The following is a 13,556-nucleotide window of genomic DNA, read 5'->3' as shown; positions in this document are numbered from 1 at the left end:
ATGTACCCCTGTTTATAAGACTCTGTCCTGGTTTCAGCTGGGATAGAGTTAATTTTCCTCCTAGTAGCTGGTATAGCATTATGTTTTGGGTTCAGTATGAGAAGAATGTTGATAACACACTGATGTTTTCAGTTGTTGCTAAGTGGCGTTTAGACCAAGTCAAGGATTTTTCAGCTTTTTGTGCCCAGCCAGCAAGAAGGCTGGAGGGGCACAAGAAGTTGGGAGGGGACACAGCCAGGGCAGCTGACCCAAACTGGCCAAAGGGGTATCCCATACCATGTGATGTCATGCCCAATATATAAACTGGGGGGAGTTGGCCTGGGGGGCAGATGGCTGCTCGGGAACTAACTGGGCATTGGTTGGCAAGTGGTGAGCAACTGCATTGTGCATCGCTTGTTTTGTATATTCCAATCCCTTTATTATTATCGTAATTTTATTATTGTTATTATCATTATTAGTTTCTTCCTTTCTGTTCTATTGAACTATTCTTATCTCAACCCACGAGTTTTACTTTTTTTTTCTGATTCTCTTCCCCCATCCCACTGAGGGGGGGGAGTGAGTGAGCGGCTGCATGGTGCTTAGTTGCTGGCTGGGGTTTAACCATGACAGACTCTCATGCGCTATTGACGGAATCTGTGTCAACACAGAAAAGAGGAAGAAATTCACTACTAGGTAGCCCAGTGCTATACCTAATGCTTAATATCAGTGCACCAATGTATAGTCTTTGTATTTACGCTAGAAGGCAACAGCCTTGTAATAGTCAAGATGAGAAATGGCCAAGGTTTAGCCAATTTCAACAATTGATCTAGAGAGAAAAAGAGGAAACTACCTGTCTGGGCTCCTCCAAATAACTCCTCTTCCAGGTTCTAAGTGATAAATGCCATAATAAAAGTTGTTGGGGTGTTCTCCTCTCAAATACAACTTAAATTATGGACGCCTTCTCCTGAAAGAGACAGACAGGGGAGAGGTTCTGCACAGGTGAGCAAAATTTATTCATCACATGGGTCCATTTGGCCTCCATACCATGAATCATCACCAAGTCTGGGTGTCCTTAGGGTAGAAAGAAAGAACAACAAATGGGAGAAGGGTATTAAATAATGACTACCATAGACACCAGTCACCTTTACCCAAGTCCATGAAATTTAAACAAGAGAGCTTAGAAAATGAAACCCCAGTACCTTTCAAAGGGATAAAGGGCAGTGTATAAGTTAGCTCTGGAATGCAATAGCAGGATATCAAAGCAAGTTGTTTAGTCAGGTTTCTAAAATCCACTGTCAGCAACATGCAGATGAGACACCTCTAACTATTCTTCATCCCTTCTGATGACACCAAGAAGGTGAGGACAGCACAGCGTCTTCAGGGGAGCCACAAGCAGAAGTAAGACCCAAGTAAGGCAGAGGGATGATGCCAATGGGCGAAGGGGAGTATCTGAGAAGGCTGCAGGTGTGATGCAGCTTCCTTTGGCTGAAGAGCCCCAGTGGTCAGGTCAGACTGTGATTTATGATGATATTTGGGATTCTTCACCGGACTTCCACGTGGGCACCCAGGAAGAACTGTCTGCAATTTTGCCAAGAGATCCCATTTCTTCCACTTCAGTTATCCAAGCCTTAAGTGCCAGTAGCAGTGCAAAGTACCTTGGTACGAAGCCTGTGGCTGCTAGGACAGTCCAGCTATTACAGTGTCCCATAGTCACTCTGCTCACAGGCATGACTTACTTTTAATTCAGCCTCTGCCACTTTCTGTACTGGCTTACCACCGAATCCTGAACCAAGCGTAGTAATCCGTTGTTACATCCACAATGTACCGTATCTGGGACAAGACTTCCAAACGATGAGGCGGAGTCTAAGGGTGGTGAGCACTCCCACAGCAACAAGAAGCCATCACAAACCTCGGCCATCCCTTTGTGACTTTTCAAGTACATTTCTTCAGCCACATCCTGCCTTACATAATTAGATGGCAGCAAGGTATATACTTTCAAAAGACCTCCTCTGCCCCTCTCCTCAGCATTGTCGTGAACACCCCACACCTGTCAGCGCTCCACTGCAGCTCCCTGTCCCCCAGGGGAAGAGTGGCCACGAGGCCAGACCTCTGGTAGGTGTCAGTCACATTCAGGTAACCTGCCTTGTGCTTGAGGAATATGGTGAAGCTGGTTTTATGGTCAGGGCCCTGGGTTTAGGGCTCGAAAAGCTGGATTCAGCTCTTAGGTTTTCAATGTGACCTTGGTTATGTCATTTAGCCTCTCTCTGTGCAGGGATCCTGCCTGCTCCAGAAGGGCAAGATAAGGATAAATTTGTAAATCCAGAGGACATGCCCAAATTCTCCAGTGAGGGAGATCGTATAGGGTGTTAGTTAGGTAAACAGCCCTCTCTTGCTGTCTCGTGATTTGCACGCAGTAAAGAGCAACTGAGAAAAGCCTCACTGAAAAAAAATTCCCTGTTTTCGATCAGTAGTTGTATTCTCTGATGTAAATACGAAGTGACTAACGATGCCTTCCAGTGACCTGCCGTACGGTGAGCATGGGTGTTTGCAGCCTGCCAGCAACCGCTCTGAGGTCACGGGGGGAGGGAGGACCGGTGGCACCCCCTCCGCCGCCACGGACCCCCCACCGGGGCCACGGGCACGGGGGGCACCGCTGGCCGAGCCTACGGGGAGCCGCAGCCTTGGGAGCCCTCGCCCCATCGGCGTCCCCCTTCCCTCCTACCTGCGCGCTTGGCTGTTTTCTGCCCGAGCCCCCCGCCCCATCAGCGACCTCCAAAGCCCCTCTCCACCCGCAGCCTGCTTTAACCCGCGGGGGGAGGGAGGCCTCCCGCCCCGCAGCATCCCTCCTGCCGCATCCCCTCCGGGGGCGTTTGTCCTCCCCAGGCGCCCGCGGCCACGGCCCCGCCGCGCCCCGGCTCCCACGGGGCGGCCTCGCTCGTCCCCGTCCCCGGGCCGCCCAGGTGAGCGGGCACCGGAGGGGGGGGGCTGCACATCACCTGACCCCCTCCAGCCGATTCCCTCAGACAGGACGTCAAGTTAATGAGCCTTCAGGCCTGTAATTAGCTGTCAATTACCTCAAATTAATCAACTCCTCGCCTAATTAAGCATAATCGGCAGGTGGGCAGAAAACGGGCCATTGTGCAGGAGCCATGAGAAAAGCATGGCTGGCAAACTTGGTTAGGATCAGCGGCGCATTCCCGGACGCCGCGCCACCGACACCCGGGCGCCCGCCCCGCTCGCGGGCGCCCCGGCCTCCGCCGCCCCCCGCCCCCGGGCCTGCCGCGGCGGGGCGGGCCGGTGGCGGGGCGGCGGGGACCGGGGGGGCCGCCGAGGCCGGGGGGGCGGGCGCCTTTCCTGCCCCCGACAGCGTGGGGCAGCAGCCGGGCGCTGCCGGGGGGGGCCGGCCTGCAAAAAGCCGCTTTGGGGGGGGTGTTCTTGCTTAATATTTGTGCCGACTTGCCTTAATACATCATCTCGCCCTCCCCGCTTTCTCTCCCTGGTGTGCCGTGCTTTCTGCGCTCGTGTGCTTCTAACGTCTCTGAGGCGGGGGGGCTGAAACACACCCCGCGTTCGCTGACCCAGGCCCACCTCAGTTGTGAGCACACCTTAACGGCGTGAAGATACACCGAGATGGAAAATGGAGTTTCCGCGGGTATTCACTACTACCCATAAAAATGAGTTCTCGTGGGGAATTAATGCAACCCCAAAACCCCCCATCCTCCAGAGCTCTGCTTGGCGGAGGGGAGACGTTCCCCGCCGGGGCCAGGGGAGGGAGCAGAGCTCCTGCCAACTTTCAGATGTCACCGGAGCCCAGGCCACAAACCGCTCTCTGCTGTGCCGGGGGCTGGATCCTGCACCCTGTGTGCTGAAGCCCAGCAAGCACCGGCTTTATTTAAACACAAACAGAGCACAGTATCTTTCTGAGCCACAGAGAAGAAGGGCCGAGGGAAATGCAATTTCACTTTAAAAGTATTGTGCGCAATATTAAAGTGAAAGGTTTTGATTATGCCTAGAAAGTCTTTTTTTTTTTTTTTTTTTTTTTTTTTTTATGTAGCCAGATTATCACCCAGCGTGCTGGATTTACACTGCATTAGTGATCGCCAAGATTAGAGCAGAATCCCCGGATAGCAAACAGGAACACAAGACGTCAATTTATGACATAATAGCAATAGTAGTGAAACAATAATCATAGTTGAGAGAAGAAGGATGCAGCGGCGGGTGAGCCAGATCTCTTGGCGCTGAAGAGAAAAGCTGCCTGCATTGGAGTGGCTTTGATTAAAAATCCCTCTGTTGTGTCCAGAAGGATGACTTTATTCCTGACAGAGAGGAAAAACAACTGTCCAGCACAGGTCTGGCAAAGTTGGTGCACGAAAAAAACCAGCAACTACAGGGGCAAGTTAGGAGATGTGACCTGCCCCCTTGACCCTCCTAAGGTCCCAAAAAACCCCTGGACCTCTCAAGAGGAGGTGCACATCAAAGTGGCATTTCTGTGCCTGCAGCTATTTGGAGCACAAGCCCAGAGAAGAGAGGCTGCAGGCAGCCCCTGCCCCACAAAGGGTGTCATCAGGTGAGGAGAGAGGGGCTGCGCTGCTGCTGTGCTGGGGAGCGAGCTGGATCCTGGCAGCCGGCCTGGCCCCTCGGGATTTGAGACTCCCCCACCTTCCCAGCTCACACGGTGGCACATGCTGCAGCTGGGCCCACGAGGCCCCTCTTTTTTTTTCTGCCTGCCCTTTTCTCAGTCAAGTGCTTATTACCGCAGCAGGAGGTTTGGGCATGGGCCCCTCTGCACACATAATTCAGGAGCCTATGAGGTGCTGGGGGACTCAGTGTCCCCTCTGTCCGCTTGGTAAAGCCACCACTTTCTAGAGTTTCCCCTGTGCCTGCCGTCTCAGGGTGAATCTCTAGGCCGTCCTGGGGGGACAGCTCTTTTTTTTCCTCAATTTATGAGTGTTTTTCTTCCAGCCTTCCCCCCCCCTCATGTGTTTTCCTTTGGCTGAAGCACTGGCTCCACTCTTTGGGGTCCATCAGCACATTCCAGAGGACCAGCTTGGGAGGGATGCTCTGTGTGATGGTGTTGCGGATGGTGACATGAGCTGCGGGCGAGCAGTGCTCTCCTGCAGCTCCCTGTTTATTTACAGGCATGCTGCAGATGCACATTGATTTCACTGGCTCATTCCCATTTAGAGCTGGAGCGCTCAAATGACTTACATCAAGGTTGACTAAGCATTTCTATTATCAGCTGCCTTCTTAATCACTCATAACTCTTTCGGTCTGGGAGTGTGAAGTTCTCCAGATCTGATCTCCATCCAAGGAAGTGGTGGTTGCTTTGACTGTGCTGTGTTTGAGCAAAAAGGGCTCAGGTGTTTATGAGGGTAAGTGCCCAAGCCACAGAACCCTTATCCCATTATAAACCAAAACTCTATCTTTGTGGAAATGAAAAAACCACACCACCAACAGAGAAGCAGGCAGTAGAAATCTGTTAGGGCTAGACTGATGGAGCAGCTTTCAATGATCCACTGAAAATCAATTGCAACAGAGCTGACTTGTTACAGGTCGAAAAATTGTGCTGAGAGAGGCAGTGTTATTGCTGGTGGGGCCCTGCTGCTGCTGCTGCTGCTGCTGCTGCTGCTGCTGCTGCCTGGAGACCTCCCTGCCAACGGGGCTGCACGGCGGGCGAGCGTGCAAGGCGCGGTATGGCCGAGCGCTGCCTCACTGGGGAAGTCGAGGGCCCGGCTGGGACTGCACATGGCCACCTCTTGGGGGAGCACCGCTGGAGCCCGGCCGCTGGCTGGGGAGGTACCTCCTGGAGAGGAGGAGGAAGGGTACGGGGGCAGCGCCAGAGCAGATGAGAGGAATCCAGTGGCTATTCAGGTACAAGACAGAAAAAGATACTTATTCCTACCCCTGACCTTGTTTGAACCTTACTGGCCACTCCAGCTGTACCAGACTCTGCTGTCCTGCAGGTAGTGCCCCAGCTGGGAAAATGGTCTTCTCCTGCTTGGCACCGTCATAACAAACACAAGAAAAAAGCTGGGTGAGCAATGAAGCCGTGCCATTTTCCGAGTTTGAAAAAGCAAAGACTGTAACTATTGCATTAATTGTTTTGGCCAAGGAGTTAGAAACGACAGTAGGGAATTAACAACAACCCACCTGTCATTCTGTCTGTACGCAACACTGGGTATTTGTAAGAATCACGACCACCATCTTGTTTACTTTGCGCAATGCCATAACATCGAGGCCGGCCACGTTTTGGTTTGGTCATTCCTTGCTGCATTGCCCTGGCAAGTAGCAGCAGTGGTTTGAGGGAAAGGCACTGCTGCTCTAGACAGTTGATCCTATGAAAGGCGTGAGCTCCTCTGGACTTGACAGCTAACTGGAGCAAGGTGGAGAGTGAGCTCCTCCTGACCAATCCTCTGTGCAGCTCTACCCCAAGATTATAAAAAGAAAGTGCTCAGGTTAGAAAATACTTACAACGTGCATTGTGATTCTCCTACACCTGTTCATTACAATGCAATCTGCAATCACATAGCTGCAGTGCTGCAGTCTCTCCCCGGTCATGCCTGAAACTAACTTCAGCCATAACTGGGTAACTTCACCGATAACAATGGCCAGTCCCCCTGGGCCAGAGGTTTTGGGCTAGCCTAGAGCGGGCTGCCTGTCCTGAGCTCCTGCTGGCCCCGGGCCCCACGGAAAGGTGCACAGCAGCCTGTCAACATCAGGCACTTAAGAAAACTGTGAAAGAAGGTCACAAATTTCATAACCATTCAATGTCGTGTGGTAGCACCTGGTGAACAGCCTCATCCTGGCACTGAGGGTATGCGTGCACACAGGTGTGCAAGTCTGTTTAGCAAGGTGTAAGCACGCTGCGCTCCTGGGCAGGAGCCACCTTGGGTCCAGGAGCAGCTGTGTCCGAGCCAGGAGCCTTGAGGGGGGCCAAGACATGAGGCTGGGTGTGGAGATGCTCCAGCACAGCTCCGTGCTGCCAGGCTGGAGCCGGCTGCCAGCCACAGCAAACCCGCATCTGTCCCTGCTTGTCTGTGTAGGCACACACTTAATAACCATTACTGCTTCCCAGAGCAAGTTTCTAGGCTTCATTATATTTTTACTTGTCTTGCAGGGGATACAGCAGGCGCTCTGATAAATGAAGAGAAAGGGCTGCTTGCTTTGCAGGGGATTTATGTGACAGTCTCCCTCTCAGCCCAGGAAATCCTTCGTGCCGTTCCTCACGGTTGGCATCCCTAGCCAGCTGCGGATAGGGTGCACCGGACCCGGGGAGCCTGCGGATGAGCGTGCCATCACTGTCTCTGTGCTCTCACCAGCGGCGTCTGCCCGGGGCCACGGCAGAGTTACCCAGCTGAATCTGAGTGCTACTGAAAGACGGACACTGTGCCAGCTTGTTCCCAGTGCTGCTCCAGTGACCTGAGCTACCCTTCACAACCGGAGCGGCTCCAGGAGACCCTTGCATGAGGAGCCCCCGGTGCATCACTGTCCGTGCCTGAGAGCGCGGCCGCTGCACCATCCCTGCGCGTCCCAGTCCCTCACCCACCGCCGATGCTGAAGGCTGCAGGGTCTGTTGGTGGGGTCATGGCGCTGGAAGGGGACACCACTGCTAAGGGGGCAGAGGGCACAGACGGGCCCGGGCTAGAGGCCACGCATGTGAAGGCAGCAGCAGCCTGTGCGGGGCGTGCTGCCCGGCGTCCCGAGGCCGTGGCGGGGAGCAAGCAGGGACCATATGGAAGGTGCCGCCAAACGAGGCCGTTGAAGCAAAGGCTGCAAATGAGTTTAGTAGACAGCCAGACATTTTGAGGAGGGGGGAGGCAGAGGGGGGAGTGGAGGAGAGCGGGAGAAAGGGAGAGCCCGGTGCCGTGGCCAAGAGGGACCCGCCCGAGCACACAGGCGTGGTGGGCAGCACTCCCTTTCCTCCCACCCCACACCTTCTCCCGGTGCCCTAACTTTAAGACCCCTCAAAGGGAAGAGGGGACCAAGGTGTCGTGGCCCCTTCTTTGTTTTTAATTACTTCCCATTTTAATCTTGATTTGCACGTCGATCTCTCAGAAGTGGGCCAGGGACTCTACAAAGCCCTCGTCAGCAACTCCCCCAATAATAAACAGGAAAAGGCTTAAGGGGCAAATCACTTGCATGTTAATGAGACTGTTTCCTGGAGTCAAGAGAGAAAACAGCAAACAAACAAATGGACTGAATTCCAGCGGCAGCTGTTTGCTCCTTAATCTCGGCTCGTCAGAGCTGCCCTTTGATGGGACACAATCTACACAAACGATTGTGCTAAATCTTCTAATCTACGTCCTCATTATTACATCCCTTCTTACGCATGTAAATCAGGGACAAACTCATTTTAATATGTAGATAGATTATGGAAGGGAAGGGGAGGGGATTGGAGGGGAAAGGAGCTGCTGGTGGTGTCTGCGCCTGTTCGGAGGGGTGTTAATGAGAAGCGCAGGGAGGGGAGCTGTCTGCAGAGACCCCCAGGGTACCAGGAGGAAGAGGAGGACCTGTTGTCAGGGCAAAAAGGGGGGTGTAAAGGGGCAAGGACACTGGCGCTGGGATGCTGGAGAAGACATGGGCACGGGACAGCATTGGCAAGGCGATCTGACGGGGTGCTGAGGAGGACCTCACCCTGGCATCCCCCCAGGCCCTCTGCCCATGCACTCAGCCCCCGGCTTTGACAAGGCGGGATGCTGGAGGAGGGCTTGGTGGTGGCATACTGAGAGGTGACAGGGCCACACTGCGGGGGCACGCCGGGGCCCTGGCATCGTCCCTGGATGCCTTGCAGTGCAGGGCCTCCTTGCAGCACAGCACAGTGGTCTCCCACACCTCCTCAACCCACCCACTCCTGGCACTGTTAGTGGGCTGAGGATCAGACCAACCAGCTTCACCCGGGCTGGAGTAGCAGGCTGACACCTCAGGCTGCAGAGTCCAAGGATGCAGCCTACACTGCCTTCACACAAATGTTGTTAGAGCTATGATTATGATCTTTAATAATGTTCAACATAGTTGCCTTCATAACAAACACAACTGTGGGAAAAAGAGCTCTCCTGCATTTCACTGCTTCTGGCATCTCCTAATCCAATTGCCAACCTGCAACCTGCCCCTTAACCTTCTTCTTCCACTGGAACAAGGTGGGAGAACAGCAAGGTTGTGCAGCACCAGCCTTGTGTAGCTGAGCCACCTCATCCTTCTCTGCTCCAGGAGGGGCAGCCTCCTGGTAAAATAGGAAAAAATATTTTAAAACCAACCTGGTTAGTTCACAAATTCCCCATTGACCTCGCACCTGTGAAGGAAGGATGCAGAAGATAAGAAGGAGGTTGGAGCACAAAAGGTGAGTATAGAAGAACAGCAGAGGCATGCAGGAATATAATCAGAAAGGCCAAGCATAAAAGAAGTTTGCAAGTAGCAGGATAATCAAAGGGAACAAGAAATCATTCTGTAAATTCATTAGTAGCAAGAAGAAGACTAAGCAAAATATTGGATCACTGCTCAACAGGGAGTGAAAATTATTGACAGAGGATAATATCAGAGAAACTAGTAACAGTGATAAAGAGGTAAGATCCTGGCATAGAATAAGGAAAGAGTATGGTAGAGGTAATGTTATTGAATTAGATGCATTCAGATTGATTGGGTGTAATGAGCTTCATTGTAGGGACTTAGAGATTTGGCTACAGCACTCTCAGAGTCAGTAGTGGCTGTCTTCCAGAACCTGTAGAGATGTGGTAGAGCACAGGAAAACCACAGGCATCGCTCTTTAAAAAGCAAAGGAAAGAGTGATGGGTAATTATGGACCAATCAGCTTAATTCCGATTCCCATTAAAATGCTGGAATAAATCACAGAATTATCTCTAAATATCAAAGGCAAAATGAGACAATCAATTGCATTCAGTATGGATTTGTCAAGGTCAGTCCCTTCCAGTCACTCTAAGTTCTTGCTCTTGCAAGGCAACAGGTCTTGTAGATAAGGAAGGAACAGAAGATGTTGTGTATCTTTACTTCAATAAGCTGTTTAGGCTCAATTTCAAAAGCTATCTTTATGAGTAAACTAGGGAAATATAAATTAGCAGAAGCTACTGTTAGATAGATAAAGAATTAGTTGAAAAACTGTGCTCAGCAGATAGTCCTTAGTGGTTTACTATCAAAAGAAAGGATGTATTGAGAATAGCTCCACAAAGATCTATTCTGGGTCTGGTTCTGCTCACTGATTTAATTAACAACATGGTTGACAAAAGAGAGAGTGGGCACATCAGGAAGACACAGAACTGGAAGGCACTTTAAGTACACTGGAGGACAGGCTTAGCATTCAAAATCATCTTGGCAAATTGGGAAAGTGGTTGAAAAAACATAGATGAAAGTCAGTAAGAAACCATGCAAAGAATGTCGGTGATGCAGAAAAAATGAAATACATAAACAGAGGTTGGAAAATAACTTGTTAGGCAGCAATTCTTCAAAAAAAGCACTAGGGGTTAGAATGGATTACAAGCCCTGTCAAAAATAGTATGCTGTCACAAAAAAGCAAACCTCCTACTGTAAGGAATAAATAAGACTACAGCTGTCAAGACCTCTGGAAATTACCTTTCCTTCTAATTAGCATTGGTGAGACTTTAGTTGGTGTTTTGAGCCCAGTTTTGGCATTGCCTTTCAATGTGGACCCATTGGAGGGTGTCTAAAGGAGAGCAACAAGAATGATCACAGATCTGAGACATGTCCTGCAAGGAAAAACTGAATGAAGTAGTGTGGCGTAACTTGAAGAGGGAAGACTGAGAGAGGATAAAAGAAAATCCCCAGCCACAAATTTGTAAAGGGAGAGGGAAAAATCAGTCCTCTGTGCCCATGGCAGGCAGGTAAGTCCACAGGAAATTGTAACAAGAAAGGTCTGTGTTAGACATTAGGAGCAAAATTAAGAAAAAAGGCGGGGGGGGGGGGGGGGGGGGAGCAGAGACTGCAAGGGAGACACTGGGAGAGATGACTTAGGTGCTTGTCCATCTGTAAAGAATGAGACAGGTATAGCCAGTCATGCCACAAGATGGAGAGGAGGAAGAGATGGCCTCTCCAGGTCCCTTCCAGCCCTAGTTTTCTAGGAGTCCATCTCCTCATTTCTGACATCTACCATCTAACCTTCAGCAATACTGGAGATGGAAGTACACAGAGAGGGATGAGACATAAGGTAGTGCCACTGGTTCACTGAACACATCGCTGCCCTCCTCACTCACACCCCAGCGTATGCTTACTAACCAGGAATGATGACAGGATGGAGACCTGAGAGATGACAGAGACCTAAAAGATGACCAGACCCTTAGGATGGACAAAGTGTTGGCCCCTACCACCTTCTGGGATCTGGCTAAAAGAAAAGGGCGGGAGCATGACACCCAGATCACTGCCATGCCAGCCCATGACTGACTAAGCATTGCTGCTAGAGTTAAAACAGTGGTGTGAGCATCTGCCTCCCTATCACCACCAGATGACAGACCTGATTACTGGTACTGCTCCTCCCTGCTAGGAAATCTAAATCAAGCGATGGCTTGAAGACTTACTATGAACTGTCTATATACCTTAATAGAAGTATCTGTTTCTGCAACATTTCCTTGGGGAAATCTTGAAAGGTTGGAAATGTATCAGGCTGGAATGAGTATCCACCTCAAGTAATGGAGTTTCAAGTAAAGGTTTGAAATCTTTTCCTTGCCTCTTTCTCTCTATTGCCAGCTATTTTCAGTCTGTATGTTTGTCCTCTGTCACCTTCTTTCCTTGGCCCCATGCATTCCTGTTCATAGAATAGAATCACAGAATCATAGAATCATTTAGGTTGGAAAAGACCCTTAAGATCATTGAGTCCAACCGTAAACCTAACACTGCCGAATTCCACCACTAAACCATGTCCCTAAGTGCCACATCTACACGTCTTTTAAATACCTAAATAGGGATGGTGACTCAACCACTTCTGTGGGCAGCCTGTTCCAATGCTTGACAACCCTTTCAGTGAAGAAATTTTTCCTAATACCCAATCTAAACCTCCCCTGGCACAACTTGAGGCCATTTCCTCTTGTCCTATCACTTGATACTTGGGAAGACACCAACACCCACCTCGCTACAACCTCCTTTCAGGTAGTTGTAGAGAGCGACAAGGTCTCCCCTCAGCCTCCTTTTCTCCAGACTAAACAGCCCCAGCTCCCTCAGCCGCTCCTCACAAGACTTGTGCTCTAGACCCTTCAGGGCTCTGTTGCCCTTCTCTGGACACGCTCCAGCACCTCAATGTCTTTCTTGTAGCAAGGGGCCCAAAACTGAACACAGTATTTGAGGTGCAGCCTCACCAGTGCCGAGTACAGGGGGATGATCACTTCCCTAGTCCTGCTGGCCACACTATTTCTGATACAAGCCAAGATGCTTGTATCACACTTCATGTTCCACACACCCTTGTCTGTCTGGGGAGCACAAAGCCTTTCATGCTTTCTTTTGAGATGAGAGACAGACCACGAGATGGTCATGGTCCCTTGGCCAGATGGGCCTTGGACTTAAATTCGCTATATCCGGGATTAAAGGTGGACACGTTCCCAGGCTCCATCTTTCTTCGGGCTGCTATGAGCAGCTCACCACTGTGCTCTTGCAGTTGTGCCGATTCTCACATTGCATTGTCTGCCAAGCCAGGTTATTAGCTCTGGTCTTCAAAGTTCACTCAGAGTCAATTATGTCTGAGTCTGCATTTTCATCACGGCCCACCTGTTCCTTTGGGAAAATGCAGTTGACTAAGTCCATGACAAAGTGAGGGAAACTGGAGATGAAACGGAGATAAATGTCAGGGAGGTTTGGCTACTGAATAAGTTTGCAGAGGGAATACGCTACTCCGAACTAGATACGTTTAGAACACACAGCAATGCTCCCTTGCTTAAGAAGCTTTTCCACTACAACAGAAAAGAGGGCTTAATATTATAAAGTATAACTAAAACAAACAAACAAACAAAAAGCAATAGTCCCTTCTTAACAGACTATATTAGCAGTTACCAAAATATTTTAATGGTCATAGGGAAGAATGGTTTGAGACCCTAAGACATCCAGCAGCTCCCAGTATGCTTAAGGAAGAGCAGTATTGGGAAAAACACAGTGTACAGACTGCGGGAACTCATATCAAAGAGGTTGGGGAGGGGGGTGAGGAGGTTTGGGACAGGATGTGGTACATGGTGTAGGATTTTCCTGCAATGCAGATGCCTTCACCAGGACCCATACAAGCCAAGCATGCAGGATGCAAGGGGTGGGCAGCATTGCACAGCTCCTGTGTCTGGCAATTGTGGCTACCACCAGTAAGAGGGCAAGTGTGTGAGAGTGAAAACATCTGATCTATCAAATGCTCCCCATGACAGAGCTCCCGCAGTCCTACCAGTTACTCTGGGCAAATGTCTACAGTCTAATGTCATCCATCCCCTCTCAGTGCTCACCTTTATCCTGTGCATATGTGACCTGCATTTCACTTAGTGACTACCACTCCTCTTCCTCATGTGAGCCCAAATCTTTCGTCTTCCTCATCAGATTTTGTACATTTCTGGTAGCTGAAGGATTACTACTCCCCTCCCTTTAGTTAT

At 50.5% G+C, this 13,556-nt stretch overlaps 1 protein-coding gene across 1 annotated transcript in view; it reads left to right on the top strand.

Annotated features, from left to right (window-relative positions):
• LIN52 (lin-52 DREAM MuvB core complex component) overlaps nt 1–10,872 on the top strand; it is a 73,008-nt gene extending 62,136 nt beyond the window's left edge. Inside the window, exon 6 of the mRNA XM_030041805.2 lies at nt 7,097–10,872. Within this exon, the coding sequence (XP_029897665.1) occupies nt 7,097–7,221 (125 nt within the window). The 3' untranslated portion in view covers nt 7,222–10,872. The remainder of the gene's footprint in view (nt 1–7,096) is intronic.
• Nucleotides 10,873–13,556: the final 2,684 nt, after the last annotated feature.

Source organism: Aquila chrysaetos, chromosome 2, assembly GCF_900496995.4.
Source record: "Aquila chrysaetos chrysaetos chromosome 2, bAquChr1.4, whole genome shotgun sequence".
NCBI classification, from domain to species: Eukaryota; Metazoa; Chordata; class Aves; order Accipitriformes; family Accipitridae; genus Aquila; species Aquila chrysaetos.
This window is presented reverse-complemented; position numbering and strand designations above follow the sequence as displayed.